At 37.8% G+C, this 24453-nt stretch overlaps 2 protein-coding genes across 5 annotated transcripts; one reads left to right on the top strand and one right to left on the bottom strand.

Moving 5' to 3' along the window:
- Nucleotides 1–15447: 15447 nt before the first annotated feature.
- On the top strand, nt 15448–16465 carry LOC103328383 (ubiquitin-like domain-containing protein). The gene has a single exon (XM_008230775.2). The coding sequence runs from the start codon at nt 15574–15576 to the stop codon at nt 16336–16338; it is 765 nt and encodes a 254-aa protein (XP_008228997.2). The 5' UTR covers nt 15448–15573; the 3' UTR covers nt 16339–16465.
- A 2717-nt stretch (nt 16466–19182) lies between these two features.
- On the bottom strand, nt 19183–23413 carry PYR4 (pyrimidin 4). Of its 4 annotated transcripts, none has more exons than XM_008230773.2 (9): nt 23333–23413; nt 23008–23084; nt 22760–22905; nt 22489–22670; nt 21762–21898; nt 20820–20985; nt 20561–20677; nt 20186–20346; nt 19183–19631 (listed from the first exon to the last, which is right to left on the bottom strand). In XM_008230773.2, exons 2-9 carry the CDS (start codon nt 23035–23037, stop codon nt 19437–19439), a joined length of 1134 nt encoding a protein of 377 aa, XP_008228995.2. In that variant the 5' UTR covers nt 23038–23084; nt 23333–23413; the 3' UTR covers nt 19183–19436. The 4 variants fall into 4 exon arrangements, with proteins under 4 accessions (XP_008228995.2, XP_008228994.2, XP_088906816.1 ...); XM_008230772.2 differs by having other exon boundaries at nt 23264–23406; XM_089050690.1 differs by having other exon boundaries at nt 23008–23141; nt 23264–23386.
- Between the last annotated feature and the right edge of the window lie 1040 nt (nt 23414–24453).

The raw sequence follows: 24453 nt of genomic DNA, 5'->3' as shown, positions 1-24453 counted from the left end.
TAATGATATTATCTCTTTTTATGGAGATAATATCTGAATTAAATGATATTATCTCTTTTTATGAAGATAATATCTGAGATAATGACATTATCTTCTCTTTATTAGGATAATATCTTAATTAATGATATTATCTTATTAAATAAAGATAATATCATTTAATTAAGATATTTATCCCAATTAATTAATTGGCCAGATAAACTGGTTCAATTAATTAATTAAAAGAGATAATCTTCTTTTCCACGTGGCGTCTTTGTGATTGGAGATGAAAATATCTACTCCACAAATGCCCCCACCTGCGTGACACTTGTGTGGCATGTAGGAGATGAAATTATTTTTTTGGGCCCTCCAACCGATTCGGGCTTTCTTCGTGAGTTGGACTCCTTTTGCAGATCAGATTCTCAATTGGTGTAGGCTTCTGACTGTTGTTGGAGTTGGATTCCCAGTAGGAAAGAGCTTGAGATTCCTTCTTGACCCGGGTTGTCCAACTTGTATAAATACAGGGCTTCTCTTCACTCTTTCTTACATCGCAAACTTAACTTCTCTACTTTCTAGCTTGAGAAAGATCTTGGAGAATTTTGTACTGCTTGTCGAAGAGAGGAGTTGTCGTGCATCCCAAAGTAAATCGAGTCTGTGAGCGACGATCGGGAGGAAGTTGGTGGACTGCCCCCTGCTAAGGATGTCGATAGATGGAAGCAGGATGGTCCGAACCTTGATGATTTGCCTGCTGGACATGAGGAGTGTTTTGCTAAACTCCCCTAAAAGAGGAAGGCTGATGTCAGTCTTCGAGAGCTCAAGCCTGATGAGTTTGGAGATCGTGATATGCTCCGTAAAGTAGTCCGTGCGCGATCTAGCTCACTTGTTGAGAGGCAAAGAGATGCGGATGCTCATTTTCGAAATTTGAGTCGTTTGTACCAGTCGAAGATTGGAAGTCGATCTGGGCAGTCTGCTCATCCATTCAACCATCACGTTTCAAGTGTTGAGTCACGAGCAATCAAGCATGGAGTGGATTCATCGTCGCCAATTCCTTTGGAAATGAGGTTGACAGAGGCTAAGAAAGCAAGAGAGTCATTTGCCTGGGCGAAGGGCTCTTTTGCAACGTCAGCAGTTGATCCCAAGGTGGACAAGTCCACCCTTGCAGAGGATGCAGCGTGTCCGATCGCTCAAGACGAACTTTCTGTCAAGTCCATCCACTTGTGCTGAGTTAGTTCATCAAATCCGTAGGCTGGCGATCTTGGTACTTTCCCAAGTCTTTCCTTGGAAAAACAAAAGGAAGCAACATTTCTTCTCCTTCAAAAAGGAGGTGGGGGGACGGAGAGGATCAGGTGGAGCTGAGAGTGTGGTGATCGACAGACAAGTGGCTGCAGATCGTGATCTCCTGCTGGTGTCTCGGAGTAGATGAAGACTTCTTTATCTCTTTTTAGCTTTTGTAGTCTGCTTTCTCATTTATAGTAATTAGTCTTGCCTGACCATCTTCTTTTTGTTGAACTTTGGCCGGTTGGTCACTTTACTAAGGAAATTTCAGTTATTTTTTCAACTTCAATTTGCATAGTGTCTTGTGAACTGCTTGAGTGTTTCTGGGTTAAGGCATGTTTTGCTTACGTCCGAGACGTGTGGATGAGGGTGGCTTGTTTGACCTATGTCCGAGACGTGTCGATGAGTGACCCGTTTGGCCTACGCCCGAGACGTGTCGGCGATAGGGGCCCGTTTGACCTACGCCCGAGACGTGTCGGCGATAGTGACCCGTTTGGCTTACGTCTAAAGACGTGTCGATGTGTGTGACCCGTTTCGTCTACGTCCGGAGACATGTCGATGATAGTAGCCCGTTTGGCCTATGTCCGTCCGAGACTTGTCGCGAGAGTGATCCGTTTGGCCTTACGTCCGAGACGTGTCGATGATAGTGGCCCGTTTGGCCTACGCCCGAGACGTGTCGATGAAAGTGACCCTTGGCCTACGTCCAAAGACGTGTCGATGTGTGTGACCCGTTTGATCTATGTCCGGAGACATGTCGATGATAGTGGCCCGTTTGGCCTACGTCGGGACGTGTCGATGATAGTGGCCCGTTTGGCCTAAGTCGGAAGACGTGTCGATGTGTGACCCGTTTAGCCTACGTCCGAGACGTGTCGGCGATAGTGGCCCGTTTGGTCTACGTCCGGGGACGTGTCGATGTGTGTGACCCGTTTGGCCTACGTCCGAAGACGTGTCGATGATAGTGACCCGTTTGGCCTACGTTCAGAGACTTATCGATGAGAGTGGCCCGTTTGGCCTACGTCAAGAGACGTGTCGTTGAGAGTGGCCCGTTTGTCATACGTCCGGAAACGTGTTGATTGCTTTTGTGAATACTTCATTGGAAAGAAAAGCTTGAACTTGTATTGATATCTGTGTGACTACATTGCCTTATTGAACAAAAAAGATGAGTGCATGAGTAACATCAAAAGTAACTTGTCTTCAATGAAGGTGAGGAAGGCTTGGTCGCCTGCTTAGAGCCGAGCTGATAGGTGAAGAGCTTCATGGATAGTACCCTTGGAGGTGATGGGTATTTCATTGTCTTAGAACTTCCTTCCATTGAAAGATGATGAAAGGTTCGTCTTCCACAACTTGGTAGCTAGTGACGGCTTAGGAGACGGAAGTCGCCTGCTTGATCTTTCTCTTTTGCCCCCTGGTGGTCAGTCTAGGCTTTTGGAGTCAGCTAGGATCGTGTTGATCCATATGACCTTTTTCGTGGAGGTTCATCATTAGCCGCGTCACAATCCTTGATTTGCTGGATAGCCCTCCTTCTGATGAATTCCATGCAATGGCCGTCTCTGACTAGATCTTCAAGGTGCCTTTTCCAGGCGAAGCAGTCGTTTGTGTAATGACCATGCCCTTCATGGAATGTGCAGTATCTACTGGTATCCTTCTTGGTTGGGTTTCCCTTTAAAGGCGATGGTTTCTTCAACCAAGGCATGTCTTTTACTTGGGCCAGGATCTGGTGTATCGGGATAGTGAACTTGGTGTAGCTTTCCGCTGCAAGCACCTTCCCGAGGTGTGATCTATGCTTGCCGTTCTCTTGGCTTGCTCGCCACCTACTTGATCAGCCTTCTTTGTGGCGATCCGGTCGTCGTCCCATAATGCGTAGCGCTCTGCTATAGCGAAGACTTCTACCGTGTTTGGCGAGATAAATGGTCACTCGCGATACACTCACATTCGTTTGAAACCCCTCTTGAAGGCAGAGGACGCAATTTGGTCATCACATCCTACAATGTTTGCCCTCTCCGCTTTGAATCTCTTGATGTAGTCTCGCAGGGATTCATTGGACTTCTTGTGCATGTTGAACAGATGGTCAGGATTCTTCTTGATTGACCGATAAGAAGTGTATTCTTTAGTGAAGACATAAGCAAGCTCCTTGAATCTGCTAATCGACCCGGATGGCAGGGTGTGGAACTAGTCTTGAGCTGCTCCTTGCAAAGTCATTGCAAACACCTTGCACATTAGCGCATCTTCGGCTTTGTAGAGGATCATAAGGCTCTTAAAATGCTTCAGATGGCTTTCGGGATCGGAATCGCCTTTGAAGCATGTAAAATAGGGCATTGAGAATCGTTTCGGGGGAGCAGCCTGCTCAATTTCGACGGTGAAAGGTGATGAGTTTGCTCGGTCTACCTCAACACGTAGTGCATCTTCGAAATTTCCACCAATCTTTAAGTCTCGAAGTCGGTTATTCACAAACTTCTCAACGTCTTCCGCACACATGGCTAGTCGGTCACGTTGATGACCTTTACGATTTGGGTGAGACCGAGTAACTTCCTCGTTGGTTTGCAAGGGTTGATCTTCTCGGCTGCGCTGCCTAGGCGGCGTGTTAGTGGACCGTGCTTGCGAGGGATTTTCTGTAACTTGGCGATGAGAATTGGTTCTTCGAGAGCGGTTAGTGGAGTGCCTTTCTTCACAGTCCTCATTATGCGGGTTACTAAGTTGACCTCCTTGGGGGCCTAGCATTTCGTGAATATTTCTTTGCGAGCGGGTAGCGGAGCACCTCTCTTCATGATCCCGATTGCAGCGATTATCAATTTGACCTCCCGGGAACCTAGCCTTTCATGAACATTTCCTGCGGGCCCAGGCGAGTGCAAACGTCAAGTCGTGGGCCGAGTCTTTCTTGCACGTTGCTTTGTGTGTGGCTTGCAGATGCTTGTGACATGACAGCAAGTCGATCACGTTGTTGTCCCTCTCCTTGTCTGCCCATTCCTGCTCGACCGCTTGGTACCCATCGAGCTGCCTGATAGGTGCGTTCATCCATCATTCTCTCTTCGCCCGGTTGTCCAAGGTCAAGGTTTTGAACCAAGTTTATTTGGTGGAGGAGCTGCCTCATCAGATTGGTTTGGTCGTCCATCCTCTGAGCTAGCTGGTCAACTCTCATATCAAGATCTGCTTGACTTCGTGGATCGGGAGAAGAGAAGTGTGTGGAGCCCAATTGCACATGGGCTAGGGTTTCATTGGATGTGTATGGAGGAGCATGCGTCGAGCGTGGAGGCAATGGAGGGAATGCTTGAAGTTGCTCCAAGACCGGGCCTAAGTCGGTGGTGGTAACGAGCCCACCTTGATGGGAGGTTCCACCATGCTCGGTGGCCGTGCCACGGAGGTTGCTAAGATCCGACTGCGGGTCTGGTAGGTGGCACGGTGGTGAGAGGTGGTGGTGCCACCATGTCGATCGCGGGATCGTGGGTGGAGTGGCTTTGGGTCGTCGCAGATTTACATCGCGGCGGTTTTGCTCCTCGTGCGCTTGCTTCCAACCATGGTTGTTTGGAAGGCTTCGGTGGATTGGACAATAGGAGGAACGAATTCCTTGAGCACGCGTTGAGTATAACTCGTGCTCTCAATGAAAGCACCAAATGTTTGTGCAAATAATCTCAAGGGAGAATATTCGCTTCTAGATCCTTCAACCTTCGATCTTCCTTCTCTCTCTTCTCGATTCCTGTAAACATATTGGAGTAAATAGACCACACCCGGGGGGTGTTGGCCAAAGGCCCTCCGATGCCTAAGTTAGTTCGAGTGTTTGTAGAAAAACAATAGCCAAGCAAAGGGTACGGAGTAGTGTTTATGTAGGGTGTGAACCGGGCGGCCGGAGCCGTGTGGAGAAAATTTGGAGAGTGAAGAGGGAGAAAGAGTTTCGGGTATTTTTCTCGGGTATAAGGAGTAGGTTTAGATGTACCTTGAATAATGAATGAAGTCATCTATTTATAGGAGCCTCGGGGCTAGGGTTTCGTAGAGAATATGCTGATATTTATAGGAGCCTCTGAGATAATGACATTATCTTCTCTTTATTATGATAATATCTTAATTAATGATATTATGTTATTAAATAAAGATAATATCATTTAATTAAGATATTTATCCCAATTAATTAATTACAAATTTATAAAAAAAACTCAATCCTAGACATGTATTTATAAAAAAACCCAAGCACTATTTAAACATAGAAACACACCCAAAATTAACCCCAAAGTCAACTTTTTGGGTGTGTTTATAAATAGGTTTTGAGTGTGTATAATGATGGGTTTTGGGTGTGTTTATATGTTTAAATAGTGCTTGGGTTTTTTTATAATTTCAACCTCCATTTTGGGTGTTTTAGTGAAACTCCCTTAATTAATTGGCCAGATAAACTGGTTCAATTAATTAATTAAAAAAGATAATCTTCTTTTCCACGTGGCGTGCTGTGATTGGAGACGAAAATATCTGCTCCCACAGAGATAAGAAGAGGAGTTGTTAAAATTTTATCAACCAAATCATCGTCCAAAACTTGAAAAAATTTGTTTCTGTCCCATTTGTGATTGGTAATAAAATCTTAGACTTTCTTTTAAGATTTAAGGGGAGTCTTTAATGTTGAGAAATTAGGTCAAGAAGTGGGAAAGGCAAAACCCAATGGGTTATTTCCCCACCCACCTTATATTCCCACCCACCATGTAAATTTGAAAAAACACAATTTTATTTGAGTGGTGATTTCCTCACTCCTTTTTTTCCTATTTTATCCATTTACATTCCTTTTTTATAACTAAAAAAGGAGTGTAAGTGGATAAAATAGGAGTGGGGAAATCATTGCCCTTTTATTTTTACACCCACCATTATTCCTAAAATATCTTTTAATTATTAATTCAAATAAATTCTCCTTACTTTCATTCAAAGCATGCTTCAAACCTTCAACCTCTGTCAATCAAAACGCGTGATATCCTCTGTAAAGTATTATTAAAAATAAAAATAAATCGCTCTCAATGTTCATCGTCTCTCCATTGAACGAAAACAATAACAAAGAGAAATGCTAGAATTAGAAAGAAGACGAAGAGCAAATTGAGCAAATGAAATAGAAAGCTTGTGTCCTTGGGTTTAGAAACTGAGGAGAAATCTGATGGAATTCTATTGGACCCAGTTGGAAATTTTGAAGCTTTATTGGAACTTTGATTTGGGGTTGGTCTGGATGAGGGAGAGAAGGGAGGGGTTGGGGCTGATAGGGATGAAGGAGAATAGATTTTTTATTTTTTTATTTTTTATCTAAGTCCTTAAAAGTCATTTTACAAATGGATAAATTTGTTTTTAAATTTTGACGATAAAGGTGGGTAGAAAATACGACATGTGGGTAGAAATAGTAGTACTCTCTAGAAAAAGATAGAACTGCCATTTCTCACCACCCACCTAAGACCTTTACATAAGACATGTCTAGCATCCAAGATATATCTCCGCAAAAAACAATTATTTGATTTTTCTTTAATTATAGTAAAGAAATCGTTATGCCTGAGTTTCTTTTGAGTAACAATTTTAACCAACCAATTATGGGTGGAAACAAGGCAAGGGCTGCCATTGGCTATAGCCCAGGAAGGCATTTCCACCCCAACTTAGCCAAACTTGCAAGGGTTAGCAAGTTAAACCTATGAACCACCTAGATCTTTGGGAAGGCAGACTTTTTTCCAAGAGATAGGAGGAATCCTATCACTACCCCAGAAAAAGGTACTACAAGATTTGTTCATTTCTTTCGCCACTTGGGGGCACATCTAAAACAGGACATAACATGATTAGCATGCCAGAAACATTAGACTTAATTAGGGCTAGTCTCCCTACTATGTCTGATGTTGTGTGTCTTCTGCCTTTATCGAGCAAGGTTTATATAGGGCACTCGTCAGCCCATAGGCTGGCCATTGAATGGCCAAAGGTCAACTCTTTTTACAACTTCTTTCCTTCCAAGGCCCCCTAAATCCGTAGGATTGTATTGATTGAGATATTCTGACATGCTTGATTCTTTCTTGCTTTGGAACAGTCGGAGTTACAATAAAAAATCCCTTGATTTCTTCCCTTGTGAGGCCTCCGTTATGTTCATATAATCCTCCGAGAATCTTGGGCTTGAAATTGGTGGCTTAGAACTTCAATCTTTGGAATGGCATGATGATGCCCCTCATAATTTCCGAATTCGTGAATCTCTAAATTGGTCTGCCCGATTCAAACTTTATATTCATTTATATATATATATATATATATACATATAAACTAGGCTTATTTACTGTAGCGCCTCCTGAAACTTTGGTCAAATCTCACTTTGCCCTCCCAAACTTAAAATGACCCATTTTCATCCCTTGACCGAGGTTTGGTGACTCACTTTGCCCCATGCAGTCAACTCCATCTAAAAGTCTGTTAACTTTGATGACGTGGCAAGGGTGTTTTTGTAATTTCATACACATGGATCATATCCACCAATTAGAAGAGTGATGTGGCAAATGGAGCCCACCTCCACATAAAAAAATAATTAAATATTCTAATAATTAAAAAATAACTATAAATTAAATAAGACAAAAATATTCAAATAATTAAAAATGTACCCAGTACAATCCAACCCCCACCCAGATCCCACCATCTCTCTCTCTCTCTCTCAGATTCGTATCAGAGGAGACAAAGTTCTCTCATTTTCTTATTTTCTTTTTGTTTCTTGGCTGAAGCTCACCAAGGAAATCATAACAGTCTTGCTCTGGTTTGTTTGTTTTTGAAAATTGAATCTATTTATCCCTATTTTTGGTAAGAACAATGTTAACTACAAAATAACTCATTTAAATATATATTTTTTAAATAGATTCAATTTAATTGGGATAAAAACAACACGTATATGAATTTGGGTTTGTTTTTGTTGGGTATACCTGAATCAGATTAGCTTGATTTTTGGGGCTCCTATGGGCTTGAGATGGTAATCTGAGAGAGAGAGAGAGAGAGAGAGAGAGAGAGAGAGAGAGAGAGGAAGGGGAGAGAGGGGTTGAGGTTGGGGAAGGGGGCTGGGTTTCAAACAACCCAGATTTGAAGTTGGGTGTTAAGGTTGGTTGGAGATCGAGAGAGGGAGGGTTGTGATGGTGGCAGGGTATATCTTAAGATGTAATGAGATAACATAATTAGTTCATCAATTTATGAAAGTCAAGTTAGAAGGAAATTTTTCAATCTCTAGTTTCCATGGTTTCATCGTTCCCCTTGCAAAGAAGAAAAAAGTACAAATGTAACCAAATAAGTGATTTAATTGACAAATGCCATGACAAATATGTATTGCACATGTATAGCTCTTTATTGCTTGTGTATTGCCCATGTATGTCCTTTTTTTTAAAGTCTATTAGAATAAATTTATAGGGGGAATATGAAGTATGTGTATTGCCATTGTATAGCCTTTTATTGCTTGTGTACTGCTACTGTATTGCCCCCGCATATCTTTTTTTTCTTCTTCAAGTCTATTTTGGAATAAATTTATAGGGGAGTATGGAGTTTGTGCATTGTCATTGTATAGCCCTTTATTGCTTGTGTATTGCTACTATATTGCCCTCGTATATCCTTTTTTTTTTTTTAAAGTCTATATTGCAAGTAAAAAGGTAGGGATGGGGGAAAAAAGCTTCACGGGGATGGGGTGGGAATGGCATACTCACCCCCAATTCGACCCATCGCCATCCCTATGCAAAAGGCAAGAAGAATGAGCTATATATACACATAATAATGTGCTCTCTTCAATGTATAATATAAATAAAAGTATTTTTCCATTGCATACACTTGCGAATATATCATAAAAACAACATATTCAAGACTGAAATTTCTGAGGTAAACTTGAACTCAATTTCATTCCATGAGGACTAGATAATTACATGGTCTGTTTGATACACAAATAGTCCCTCAATTGCATGTTTTTTTTCCTTATAACTACAGTACACTTCTTGCAACTAAATGGAATCTTGTCCCACCCCAAATTGGTGAAGGTTCTCAATGACAACAATCTTCTAGAAGCCAAAAATCTAGGTCCAACTGTCACGAAAAAAAAAGAGTCAATTATCTCAAGACTTAAGAGTTAGGGTTTCGAATCACTAGAGACCAAGCTTGTGGGATATGGGCCGTGACATGATCTCGTACTCTACCAATTGTTCCTTCACCTTCTCAAATTCATCCATCATCTTCATCTACAATGGAAACAAAATAAAGCAATGTCAATATGTACATATATAAATATGTATATACAAAGTAATACAAAAGACAAATTGGTATTAATGAGGTACATCTTTGATCTGCTCTATTGGAACCATCACCTTCCTTTTATTGCTATATATGCAGATGCGCAAAAGCACAAACAAGCCCAATTTAAAATCTCCTACTTATGTATCAAGAAAAGACAAACTTAAACTCAAAGCAGACTAAGTTTCTTATAAAAATAGAGTACAATTTTTTTCTTCTGTGCTTCATTTGCAACTTATAACTCACATGGTATCCAAAATTTCAGTAGTGCATGACAACTCAATCAAGTTAACTCCAGAACAATGAGAGAACAACAATATTAATCAATGAAAGAATTATGAAAGAGGCTGATCATTGATCAACAACATTAACTCCAGAACATAGACACCACAGAGGTATGCAGTACAAGTTACTTTCATTCAATTTCTACACAAAATAATCTTTTAGATTGATATAGCCATTCATTGCAAACTGAAATTTCACAGCCATGAGAATAATGCCAAGATGAAGAGTATCATATCATCTCAGAATTGGAAAACATCTAATGGACGAGGAAAAGCAAACCTACTAAGCACAAGACGAAAGGCCTTACTGCTCAAGCTTGATCAACACACATCTACATAGACGTTAACCCCCGTATGATCATATTGCTTATTTTTTTTTCTATTCTCAGCATTGGCTTTGCACCATTTCATGTTTTAACAGCATACATGGATTGTTCCAAATTAAAAAATTCAAACCGCAGGTCCTAATTATAAACAGTAAATTATGACTTAATAAAAAAATAGCCATTGGAGTTGGATCTAGGGAGCTGAAAGCATCACATGGCTCAAAGAAACCAAATCAGGGGACCACATACAATAGAGGCAGTAGTGCTAGCTAGTATTGCAGGGTAGGGTAGGGCAGGGCATGGCAAGGGACATTTGGATGCAAATGCTAGAGATATAGACCCTTTCTTTTAGGTAAATGAGGAAGAGGTAGCAGTAGCAAAACCTAGCCATGTGAAGCAGCAACATCAAACCCTTTCTATGTTTCTTTTGTTTGCTCACATACTTTTTTGCCATATCATAGCCCTTAGAATTCCTGCAAAATAATAACATGAACTTTATTTCTCAATTTCACAATGACACAAAACAGTGTAGTATTAACTTGTTCACAGCACAAGTTAAATGGCGACGTAGAAACAAAAGAAACTCAAGACATGACACAAAAGTTGAAAAATAAGAAAACAAGATATAATAGAATTCCAAATATCAAATGACACAACCAAGTATCCATTCACTAGAAACTGACATAATATGGCACTTGTGTAGGTCTTCATATAAAAACAGGAACATTTCTCAACCATTGTTAAAAGGTAATCAAACTAATGTCAAAGGTGATCTAACAAAACCATAATGCACTGTAAAGACATCTTCGTAAACAAATTATAATAAAACTCACATGTTCTTCCTTCCATTTAGATGGGTTCATTGGGTCCTCCTAGAAGTTCACCTTTAAGTATATACTAGGAGAATTGTCCCAACTGGTTTGTATCTCAAAGAAAACCATAGTGCACTCATTAAGGTGATTCGTCGAACACCTGCATGCCTTTTTTTTCATGCACTCATCAACTCAGCCTAACCAAACAAATAGAACCATATATTCAGAACAAGCAAATAAGCATGATAAATAAAATAATGTACCAAGAATTTGGATTTTGAACAACTTTCTAGAACACTGTATGAAATTGAAACAAGCAGAAGAAAACCCAAATTACATATGGGTATGAAAGTAAAGGCGAAAAGCTAAGCTAGGTACTGGGACGTCATCTCTAGGTAGAAAATTGAGAAATTTGTCAAACCGGAGGGGAAGAACGGCAGTTGAAATAGGTGAGAGAGTGAGAGATGGAGGTGGAGAACAGCGGTGAAAGCGAGAGAGTGAGGTCGCCGTCGCCGATGTGGGTTTTGAGGAGGTGACAGTTGCCATTGCCGATGTGGGTGACAGGGAGAGAGAAAACAAGAGAGGAGAGGTGAGTGAGTGAGTGAGTAAGCGAGAGTGAGAGCTCTGAGCTCAGAACCAAAAAAAGAGTGACATAAGGGCAATACGCTGGCACTAGGGAGTTTTTATATGGGGCATTTGTGATTAGGTTTGAAAGAGGGGATATTAGTGAAGAAAAAATGTGCGCCGGGGGCAAAGCCTTGTATTTCCCAAACCTTATTGCCCTATTATATGTATAGGACTTTAATATATTTAATATATATTAATAAGTCAGTCAATCTTCCGACTCAAAACCCTTTTAGCCCAGTTTTGGAGACCAAACAAAGCTCCAGCCTCATTCAACCATTCGAGAAAACCCAGGCGCATCTCCTTGGGCAACCCCGACCGCATCTTCTTGGGCAACAAAAATCCGGTCGCATAAACCTTACATACCCCGGCTATAACCCTCCAGCCAAGCCCTCCAAAACCCGGCCGACAATTTCATTTGGCTGTAGCCTTGCAAGAAAGGATCCGGCCGACCTCAATCTCTATCTAAACTATTCGCCCACGTCTCGCAGGCCCAGCTTTTCCCAACCGTGCCCAGCCGTTTCGTAAGCCCTCCAAGCCCAGCCGCCATCTCTTCCCGAGCTTTAAATTCGGCCATGATTTTCAACAGCCCCAAACAAGTCCATATGGTAATTCATTTTTTCCATCTCTCTTTCTCCAATCAACATCGATTCTTGTCTTTGAAATTCTCCATAGCTATTCTTCTTCTTCTAAAATCACTGAGATCTTGATTTACTTATCAAGCACTTGACCAAAAAAAAAATTCAACCGAGGAGCACCACTGTGGAAACCCATCTCCCCAAATCCAGACCCATCGTCTAGTTTACCGCACCGGTACCTCCAAAGTACAATCACCACCAAAGCAATTGAAACCATAACTGCCACCCAATCGGACCACCACCAACCATTGACAAATGGAAACAGAGAGAGGATGGTTATGAAGAAAGAAGAAGAACAGGAAGAATCAAAGAGAGGAAGAAGAAAAGAAAAAATAAGAGAGGAAGAAGAAGAAAAGAAAAAATAAAAAAGGGAGAAGAAGAAAAGAAAAAATTAAGAGAGGAAGAAGAAGAGAAAAGAGAGAAAAAGGAAGAAAGAAAGAAAAAAGAAACGGTCTGGGAAGGAAAAGAAGAAGAAAATAGGAAAAAGAAAGAAAAAGAGAAAAAGGAAGGGCATGGGCCTGGGAAGGAAGGAAAGGAAGAAAGAAAGAGAGGAAAAAAATTGAGATAAAGATAGTTTTAGTCTTTAAAAAAGACATTAGAGTTTATTATTTGTTAAATTATACATTTTTTATTGTTTATAAAATTTTGTCTTTGAAAAATTTAAAAAAAAAAACTGAAATTAGCAAAAATACACTTCAAAATAACTCACATATTATTATTTTCAAATTGTACTACCAGACACGTTTTCATTATTTTTGTTTTCTGAAGATGTTTTCTAATTAATCTACCAGACGCATTTTCAATTCATGAAAATGCAAATTCGTTTTCTTGTTTTCATTCTCTGAAAATATTCTCATAAAACACTCTCCGAAAACGTTACCAAACGGGCCCTAACTCTTTAGCATTTTGGTGATCTTTCCAAAAAACAATATTGTGGATATAAACCTAAGTATCTCCCTACAGTGGTTTTGTGTTGAATTTGCAAGATAGTACTAATATTATTTTTTACATTGGTGGAGACTTTGGATGAGAAGTAAATGGTAGACATATGGAAATTAATATGCTGGCCTGAGTAGTGAAAGCCTCAAGAATTGTCCAAATATTTCTAGCGGCTGCGGGCGTAGCTTTAGAAAAAAGATTAGACAATCATATGCAAAGACTAAATTCGAAATTCGAAAACCAAAAGGGGATGATACTAAACCAACCTGAGTTCTAGTGGAATTAACCAAATTGTTCAAGTTCCTGATGAAAGGCTCCATGTAGAGAATAAGGTAGGGAGAAAGGAGGTCACCCTGCCTTGTACCTTTAGAAGGGACAAAACCCTCACGGTTTCGTTAATAAGAATAGAGAAAGAAACTGTTGAAATGCAATTCATGATCATGTCACATCAAACAGCAATGAAACCAAACTTAATTAAATAAGCTCTTATGTAGCTCCAATCCAAGAGATCAAACTAGAACAAAAAACGTATCACAAGACAGTGGGCCACCGTCTACTAATGTACTACTAGATTGTCGTATAGATGACCATCGTTTATTGTGACACTTAAGACGACGGTGATTCACTCTATGTACCATTAGACGACATTTTTTGTTCAATACAGTCGTCTATGTACTATTGAGACGACAATTTTTAGTCAATATCATCGTCTGCGTGAGTTTCAATATCACTTTAGACATATTTTAGGGCTGGTATAATATATGCCCCTACAATTTCCATTTCCTAGACATCAACCCATTAATTTCAAATCTATGTATAAAATAGAAATTCAAACTAAAATGCCTCGTAAGATATAAAAGGTCATAGTACTCCTACATATTTACATTGTTTGCCACCAGACTTCAGATAAGTCAACCTAACGATTTTCAAGCATGTCATTAAGTCCCTCATTTCTAATTAATACTTCCTCATTTATAGCATATCAATTAATCTGATTTTTTTTTCTTTTTTTGGGGCATTTCCTCTAATACCTAAAATTTCGACCAATAAAAAAATCCTTAAATTTTCAACCAATAAAAAATCCTTCAAATTTCATCCCAATAAAATATAATAGGTAAATTATTACCAATACAATATAATATACCTACAAATTTGCCTTTATATCTTGTATATATCCAATACGAGTAGGTAAATTATTTTCACATTATACCTATAAATGTGTTGGCTTTAATATACCTAAAATATCCCCATAATAGGTCAATTACAAGTTATATTATTGCATAATAGGAAATTATTTGGTAAATTATATCCAAAATATGTTTATTAAAGTTGGATATATTATTTGAATAATAAGTAAACTTATATTAGATACATTATTTTTCGTAAAAGAAAGTAATAGGTACATTATTTTTTCAACATAAAATTGTATGTACACTATTATATTTATAAATAAATAAATAAAAAACTATACAATAGATAATTAATCACATATATTTCATAAATAAATAAATATTTATTTTTTTAATTAAATAAACCGATTAGGTATGTTATATCTTATTGTTAAATTTAAAAAAGTTTCCAAATTAATTCCTGCATCCATTTGGGGATCTTTCCAAATTCAACGTGTGTCATTAGTTACAATCCAATCAAAAATTGTTTATATATTGGTTCCTACATTAATATACAAAATGCACTCATGGCTTAGTTGGGGGTATTTTAGGAATCAAAAAGTACAATAAATTCGATTTTGCGCTTGATTAGGTAACTTACCGAGTTGAATCCTACTCATCGGGTTTCATTTAGAAAAAAGTAGGATTTTATTCAAACAAAAATAAATATATGGGTTGTAGTTGAGGAAAAATGACTTTGAATGGGGTTAAGCTAAATTTTAATAATTTGATCAGATAGTGTATGAATCTTAAATACATTTATATGTATTTAGCTGACATGGCTACGGTCATAGAAGGCAATTGCATTGGGATGGCTCGATAAGTTAACGACAAAGGTCTTAACCAAGGAGACCCTAAAAGAAATGAAACCAGACACACATATAAAAGAATACTCAAACGGTCAAACGAAATCCCAGATTGGGATTTTTTCTTTAAGCTCATGCATGCATGAGAGAGAGAGAGAGAGAGAGAGTGTGTTTCATGCAAGCATGAATCTTGGTCATGAATCATGAACAAAATTTGAGAATGCTTTTTTTTTCTTTTGGTCAAAGCATCCGAGAATGCTTTCTGAATGAATTAGAATACAATGGCATGCGATTAATATATGGGAATGCTCATTCCTTTGACATGACTCTTAACATCAAAATTTGATTTTCCTTTCTCAATCTAGACCATAAAAACCGCTCGTTGCCCAGCCACTAAAAGGTGGTATTTGAGTGTTCTTGAAGCTAGTTTGGCACATAACAGAAAAATAAAAACACTATCACACATCTAGTCTTTAGCATATTAATAAGGATAGGATGAGGGTGATTATTATAACTTCATGGGGACACAAATTTAGCATAGAAGTGAGTCTCAAAGAACCCGTTGTTGAAATCAAAAGAAAGATAGAACAAATCTTGGGTGCCCCAGTGGCTTCACAAATCCTTGTAGTCTCTGGCTGGGAGTTATTAGATGGACTAGACATGGAAGATTATCCAATTATCACTGAAGGTACAAATATTCACCTCACCATCAAATGGATGGGGCCTCCTTTAAATTCATACCATTCTAGTAAAATTATAATTACCATAAAGTTTTCAGCAAGGCAACTTCACATAGAGGTGGATAGATCCGAAACCGTGCGTAGCCTTAAAGAAAAATTACAGATCATGGATGGTACCCCCATCAAAAGAATGTCACTCTTCTTCTCTGGGATTGAGCTACATGAAGATTTTCGCAATTTAAGTGAGTATGGCATACGTGAATTTTCCGAAATCATTGTGTTCCTCAAGGGCATGAGTCGTGTAAGGGATGAGCTTCCCGTGAGAAGGTTGAGTGTAGTGGTACAAACTTCTTCGAGTTTACTTAATGCTGCCATGATTCCATTGGAAATGAAGGACTCAAGCACAGTTAATGACCTGAGGCAATTGCTTTTGAGCAGTAAAACTCTGCCAATTGATGAGTATTTGTTCATACACAAGCAGAGGATCATGAGGGACAATTGCAGCCTCAGATGGCATGGTGTTGATGATGGAGATTTGTTATATGTATTTAAAGGTGCTGTTTGTCGCAGTGGATATTGATATGCAAGAATTATTAGCTACAATAGTCTTGGTTTAACCATCTATAGAAGTTTTATGGTAATTGTATTGACTTTAGACAAAATTAGTAAGGCAAAATTTTAGCATGACACTTGACCACCTCAATTATTTATCCATTCATTTACTTTTTTGCGACATTTGTCTTGTACCAACAGCCCAATAGGAGCCGACTCCTGTTCAAACCATGCACCATTATTGTCCCCATCTTAATCACATCTAGGTTCAATATCATGGGCTGGTTAGGCCCAATGAACCTTTAGGTGGGGATTTTTAACTTAAAATGTATCGGTGCAATTAGAAGTGGATAATCTATATTTAAACTTGTAGTTTATTGTTGTATTCTCCAATGAGATCCAAGCTAAGGTAACCCGCCCGTTAGAACACTTGCATTTTCCAAGGATGACATATCCCCCGCAACTCCACCTCGTCCCACAAGGATTTCTTGAGCCTTCCTTTGCTAGGAGCCCTTACTCCGCCTAGTTGGCCGCCACTATGACTTCCTAGAGCCTTTGACTTTGCTTCACTAGCCCACTCAACCTTTCTCCGATGGTACAAATTTGCTTGGTCTACAAATTTGCTTGAGTCACCTCATCAAGCATGTTAATGGCTCCACCTTGAACCAAGTGTAGTGTGTCCGAATCAGGCTATGATACTAATTGTTGTACCAACGGGTCTAATAGGAGCCCACTCCTGTCCAAAGTATGCACCGATATTGTCCTCCTTAACCACCTAGATCCAATATCTTGGGTTGAGTTATGCCCAATGGACCTATAGGTGTGATATTTAACTTTAAAAAATTTATATGACAGCTGGCACAAAAAAGAAAGTACATGTGCTATGTGACTTGCATACGACTCTTTATAAAGGAAATCCTAACAGTCTTGACAACATATGATATTTTTCTACCAAAGTTTAGTTTAGGTCATAAAATGTCGCAAATAAATAAAAATACAAACAAAGTTTAGGTGGTCAAAGTGTCCGACGACTTAAAGTCCACATAGTATTGCTGAAACTTTCCCAACTATTAAGTACAAAAAAAGTATTTTCATAAGTACTCAAAGTTAATTTTGCCCTAATCAATTTATTTGAGACTACTCAACACTGTGATTCTATGTTAAAATTTAATGAACATACGTCGGTTAGGCCATTTGACACTACATGTGATAGGACCCGACCCAAATTCGGCTTTAGAATCTGAATGCATGCCCGACACCTAGGTGTAGGTGTCGGGCACGATAGGGTTCGACTCATATTCCAAAATGGAATTCGGTGCACGCATGGTTCGGCTCAGAGCGGGTCCTGTCAACATGGTTAGGTCAATTATCCCGTCCTCTTGCACTCAAGTTCAAATTTTCCTCTCGGTAAATTAGATTAATTTAACATAGAAAGTAGTTTATACTATTTTCTCAACAAAACAAAAAGTTGTTTAGACTATCGGTTATATATAAAAAGATATTTTAAAATGAATTAATGCTGTGTGTAAATTTCTAAAAGAGAAAAAAAATAAAGAAACCTGCATAAAAGCATATTACTCTACATATTACAAAAACAATTTAATTTGTACTACGAAAAGCCTCTTATCTAATGTTTGTAAAGCACTAGGTAACAAATGATTATCCATACCATCAGAAGGTCATGAATAAAAATAAGAAATATATGAATCCCAGATTCACTATCTGCTATTTTAGTCTCCCTCTCATTTTTCCGTGATTTCTCCCTTGGAATGTTTGGTCTTCGGCATGGGAGCTCAGCTATGCCCACCCCAAGAGAGAATCAGGCCAGGTAAGTACAAAACGGTGACTGGAGCCATCATCAAGGGGATCAAAGAAGATATAGATGTGGGACTCATCTTGAACTCCATGATCAACCAGCGAAACCCCATCATCGCCATCATCCTTCATCATAAGTTTATGATCATCAGCGCCGAGAATCAAGATCATACGGTCGTAAGGGAGTTTCTGTTGGGTTTCAATCTCTCGCTTTAGATCAGCAACCGTGGCATTGTTGCCCACTTGAACATAAAAGAGACTTCCTGTCAAATTCTCTACCACCACCTTCATTGTACAAGACAAATGCTACCTTTTTCCATTTCTACTTATCAAACACATTTAAGAGAGAGAGAGAGAGAGAGAGAGAGGCAATTGCGTAGGAATTGAAAGGTGGTCACGTATGCTGCATTCTCGGTAGTTAGTTTGTTGCATGCTGATGGAATGGGCTGATTTTTAGTGTTAAGCAAGTGTGATAATTTAATGCTTTTCCTGATTGGGTAAATTTTGCGATCTGATAATAACACCGTCACGCCACGCGATGTTATCAATTATTAATGTTATACCTTAAAATATATACATATTACTATCACATCTTATAATTTTGTTGGTTGACAACACCAAGCAAGTGTTACATTAAAAAACAAATCGTAACTCCGGATTAGATTGGATTTCTAAGTGTAAAGAAACTAATAAGTTTTTGGCCATGCAAGCTCAAACAAGAATGTATGAGGAAACAAAGCATATGGGAGTGCACGCAGATAAAATGGCAATAAATGAAAAAAATAATGGGTACTTGTTTATGCAACGAAATGAAATTGAGCAATATCGCAACGCAATGAAAATATGTGAAACAAGTGAACGAAATTGTATCATTTGTCAAAAGGAAGGAAAAGCTTTGTGTAGAGATGGATTTGAAACGGAGAGGATTTACAGAGAGGTCATTTTCTTTGAAGGAAGAAAGACTGTAATATCCACTAAAGAAGAGATACAAGCTGCAGTGTTGCAAAAACCAGATACCTAATCAGTAATTTATTAAAGCTTCTCCCACACGGACGAGTAGCAAAGAATCTTTCTAATATTCAATTCAGTCTTCATTTATTTCCCGGAAATCACAATCAGAAGATCGATCAAGCATTTAAAATATGTTATCAATTTTAAATTAAGCTTCACAATCCGTATACATGAAATGAGCATAAAAACCGGGTCCCTTCTAATTCGAATTTCCAGCATTGCAGGGGTGAAAATTAGGAGAAAGATGAATGATTAACAAGTAAATTCCAACAACTTGGTCTGTGAGTACGGAAAGATGAATCAGTTGAAGGATGGCTGCCATTCAAGTGTTTCCCCAGCAAACATTGGAATGATTTCTCCAAATGGAAACAAGAAGCAGTCTGGTACCTTAAATGAAGTCTTGCTCAGCTTTATCTTTGAAGTGTTTCGAGGAAGTCCATAGAAGTCTGGCCCATTGAAGCTTACAAAGGCCTCTAGCTTGTCAAGAGCACCTGCCTGAAATAAGAAAAGTTTGTAATACCATGCTGTGTCACTGACATGTAAACCTATTGGCAGCAGAAATGTAGCAAATATCACAGTTTTCATTTAAATATATAATAGAACAGACACAGAGTAAGTTGATGAAACTACCAACCTATCTACTCAACTCAACTGGAATACCAAATGTATAGGGTCGGCTACAAAGATCCTTATTTGGTAGAATTTATCATAACTATATTTATTTATTTTTCCAAGTGTAATAACTAGATTTCACTGCATGATTATCTTGACCTTCCTTCACTCCTTGATTCTCCTACTTGGATCAGCTCACTCTGTTGCACTGTGTATTTGTATCTCAACATTACACATGACCAATCTATATTTAATCACCAACCTTTTAGATCCTCAAAGATTTCCCAAACTTCCCAATTTTTCCTATATACACATGACCAAACTATGTTTTTATGATGCCTCACTGGTTACATATGAAATTAACCATTAGCAAAAAGAAAGTGAAACATAAGTGCAAACAGGTAGCTATCAACATAAGCAGATATCCGAATTATTACCTCTTCAAAGACCTTGGCATATAACGATAGAGCAACAGGGGCACTGTATATACCAGCACACCCACAAGAAGATTCTTTTCTTCGTCTCTCATGAGGAGCACTATCAGTTCCAATAAAAAATCTTTTACTTCCACTGGTTACAGCTGACACAATAGCCTGTCCTAAATGAGGAATAATAAATCAGCTCGAGAGAGAGAGAACTAAAAAATTACTTGATTACTTATTTTGTTGTTTATAAATCACAAGTGAAACATGCAACTCTGCAAGATCAAATAATTTGAGAGTGCACCACGAGGACAAACCAGCAACAATGCTTGAAAGTCCAATTGAGCACATAAAGGTTTGCAGCATCCAAAATATTTTAATGTAACTTACTGTGAATCTCTCTTTTGAGTACAGGCAGACAGTAATTGTGAGGCTGCAATCCTCCTTGGAAAAGAGAATTTCTATTGAGAAGAAGATGTTGTGGAGTAACTGTTGCTGCTACAAAACCTAGAAAATAAAACTACATGAGATTGGCATGTTCAATTCAAAACTTGGATCCAGTTGTTGAAATGCATCTCTTGTCCAAAAAGAGGAGGAAAATCATGAATGCAAGAACCCAGATGTGTTGCGTTTAACTGATTACGCATACCTTCTTTGCAAGACTCTACGAACTTAACAGCATCCTTAGTAGTGACATGCTCCATCACAACCTTCAGCTGTGGAAGTCTTTGGATTAAAGGTCGTAAAACAGTGTCAATGAAAACCTTTTCACGATCAAATACATCAATGTCAGCATCTGTAACCTCTCCATGAACCTAAAATAAAATAGCACATGATGTTCGTTACAGGTTGTCATTCCAGATGATGTTGTCAACAAATGGACTAACAACACAACTTGTGAAGGAAAGAAGTACACTTCAACATGTAATCTGTTATACGTTGTAGTACAACTTACATCAAAGTTAAACAATGAGTCAGTTAACAGCTCGAAATTAGCTAAAACCATGCACAGATATAGGAAATATCTGTAAAATCTATTACAATAAGGCCTACATGTAGGCAATTCCATAATGACAAGAAAAGCCTTAAATAAGATTTAACAAAACGTAAAATTAAAACCCTAAATGATAACACAAAAGGCAAGTAATTATAGTATTCAAATTCTAGGAAATATAAACACAATTTTCTCAGCTTCTGCATGTGCCTACAATGGGAAACCTCCGGTATAATTATAAAGAAAACATAACAATTTATCTTAAATTCCAATTCTGAATAATAAAGAAAAAGTTAATTTCTGAGCTTCCTCTTCTACCTAAAATTAAATGCTTTTTTCTACAAACATGCCAGCAGGATGTAAATTGTGAAGACATCAACCTAAAATTGGGGTCTGATTTTACTTGACTTAATTTACTTTAAAAACAATGCTGGCCAGCCTAACGTTGTGACTATAAGGAAATAGCTGCTTTAATGAATTTTCTTTTCATGCCCTCAATTATAATTGAAAGAAAACATATGATCAAAACTCCCTAATCAACACTTCGGTACAAGCAGACAAAGAAAAGAGTTCAAGCTTTTGAGGTAGTAAGAATACCAGCAGAGGCATATTCTGTTGGGCCATCTCCTCGAGGACAGGTAGGCATTTTCCAAAAAGATCTGTAACCCCATCTTGAGAATTTGTTGTGGCGCCAGCAGGGTACAACTTTACAGCATACACAACCCCACTTCTTTCTGTTGATATAATCAGAATCAACAAGGGGACACTATTCTCTAATCTAAGAAAGTAAAGAAAAAGAAAGAAAAAATTTAAAAACAAAAGCGCATATTCCATTTTGAGAAGAAAAGCTCTATATATAAATAAATAAAAATTAAAAAAATGCCTGCATGCATCTAACTAGACAAATGAACGATAAATCATACAAATTGGACCACTGATAAATCATATAAACTTATCACAAACAAACAGACAAGAAAAAAAATTAAATGAAGGAAAAAAAAAACAAAAAAGAATAAAAGGTTGATACATACGGTGGCAATATTAGAAAGGAAAAACTTTGATGAGGCATACAAGGTTTAGCAGTAGAAACATACCATCAATTTGTTATACTTAAAGAAAACAAATACTAGAAAATGGACAACTATATCACCACGGATAATATCAACTCTCAGTTATGCTATCATTTTGAATCGTGAAAAACAAAAAGAATGATAAAACGAAGATTTTTGAAGCTTTAAATGGGTTGACTAGAGTTGAAGCATGATTTAATTTTAAAAACGGCATCAAAAGCTGGCTGCATTATCAAATAAAGTGGGGGGCTTACTTGCAAGCTTGATCTCATTACGATTTGTGGTATCTGTCAAATAGAGAGTCATAAGAGGAGTGAAGTCGCTACCGGCAGGCAGTGCTTTCAAGATGGATTCTCGGTAAGACACAGCTGCAGCTGTGGTGGTGATGGGAGGTTTCAGATTTGGCATCACTATTCCTCTCGCAAAGTGACTAGCACTGCAGGTAATATTGACATCAGAAAACAACAACCCATAATCTACAAGAACATATACGCGCATATATTTTCATTATCAATCTAAAGTAACCTGTGAGGAACTACAGCTTGAAGAAGTTCCCCGTCACGAAGGTGAAGATGCCAATCATCAGGGCGTGTTATAGTGAGCTCCATTTTTGTTCCTTTGTGCTGTAACTGGTTAGACCCTTCAAACTTTGCAGAGGGAAACTTCAATGCCTATGTCACAACAAAAAATATTGAACAAAATCAAAAGTAGAGAAACTTGGCAGATAAAAACTTAAATGCCATAGTATCTTAAGAAGAAGATAATAAACACACCTTGCAAGGCAAGACCAAACTCTTTATCATTCCAAATGCCCCCAAATGCCAGTCCTCTTGAATTTGAACAATTTTGACTGTTTCCATAGAGGTACAAGACTACATCATAAAATATTCTGAACAGGGCCCTAATCCTTGAAGAAATGCAACAAATGTTGTGAACTCATGTCTCAGACAATAATTCAAACAGTTGGTGTGCGAAAATCCAAACCCAAAGAAATGGCGTTAAATTCCGAGCTTAGTCTATATTACTTACAGAGTCCCAATTGGAAGGGCTGATGCTTGAAGCTGATAGTTTGAGAAAGCAGAAAAATAAGAACTTTACCTCATAGTCCAAGACGTTGGGAATGTGCAGAAAAAAAAAAAAAAAACACGAGTTTTCTAGTGAGGATTCAAAATTTGGGGACTTGTGTTTAAATATAAAAACTGGCACGTGTTGAAACATGTATTTATTAGAGATATAATCCGATCAGACAATTTTATAAAATTATACCAGATTCGAATTTTAAAGGGACATTTTGGAAAAAGCAAAAGTAGAGAGAAAATTTTTAAAAGAAGACATATTCAAAATTTTTTTTATGTCTAAAACCTAAAAAACCTAATTTTAAATCAATTCAAATAGTTAATTAATTAAACTGGGGAAAATTTTTAAAATTATGCATGATATTTGAATTTTTAAAATAATTTAAATATTTAATTAATTTTTTGGTTTATTAAATCATAAGCCCAATATTCTAAGGCCCATCTTTTAATTTATTAAATAGGGTTAATTTCAGTTATCCTTGCACTCTCAATCCGTTAAGTTAGGGTTCGTCATTGGGCCAGGCTCGGACCTGGCTTTACATGCTTTTTAATTTTTTGAGTTGGGCTTAGGTCTGGCTGAGGTTTCAAAGTCCAAGAGCCCAAATTAACGGGCTTGATGGCCACACATGGGCCTAGACAGGCCAACTTTTTTTTTTTTTTTAATAAGTCTTTTATAACTTTTTATTACCATTTTTTAGACAACATTAAAAAATTAACTTAGTTCATAACATGTTTAACACACAAAAAAAAAATGTTTATTTATTTGTGCTACATATTACATTATTTCAATTAAGTATACAATAAGATGAACGAGTGCACTTCGATGTTGGTTGTAATATAATGTCTTTTATTACTTTTTGTTACAAATTTTTAGACAACATTGAAAAAATTACCTTACTTCTTAACAGATGTAAACAAAACAAAAAGTTTATTAAGTTATCCTACATATTATATTATTTTGATTTAGTTTTAAATAAGGTTAAGGATGAATGTCATTTTCAAGGCACACTTTTTTCTTAGGCGAAATAAAATATTTATAAAAAAATTAACTATATTATTTCAGATTTCTAAAATACCGCCCAAGTAAAATTTAATTGCTAATATTTTATGATTTCAGTTTGATTGCTGACATGTCAAAGTTTT

This window comes from Prunus mume, linkage group LG4 (assembly GCF_029339155.1).
Source record: "Prunus mume cultivar Tortuosa linkage group LG4, ASM2933915v1, whole genome shotgun sequence".
In the NCBI taxonomy this organism is placed as follows: Eukaryota; Viridiplantae; Streptophyta; class Magnoliopsida; order Rosales; family Rosaceae; genus Prunus; species Prunus mume.
This window is presented reverse-complemented; position numbering and strand designations above follow the sequence as displayed.

What these genes read in the sequence shown, in the direction of transcription:
- PYR4 (XM_089050690.1), bottom strand. Translation starts at nt 23,094, where the DNA reads ATGGAAACAGTCAAAATTGTTCAAATTCAAGAGGACTGGCATTTGGGG. An exon ending in TAATGAGATCAAGCTTGCAA is followed by an intron (nt 21,899 to 22,488) that starts GTAAGCCCCCCA and finishes TTATATCAACAG; the next exon opens with AAAGAAGTGGGGTTGTGTAT. An exon ending in ATGCCAAGGTCTTTGAAGAG is followed by an intron (nt 19,632 to 20,185) that starts GTAATAATTCGG and finishes TTCTTATTTCAG; the next exon opens with GCAGGTGCTCTTGACAAGCT.
- LOC103328383 (XM_008230775.2), top strand. Translation starts at nt 15,574, where the DNA reads ATGAGGGTGATTATTATAACTTCATGGGGACACAAATTTAGCATAGAA.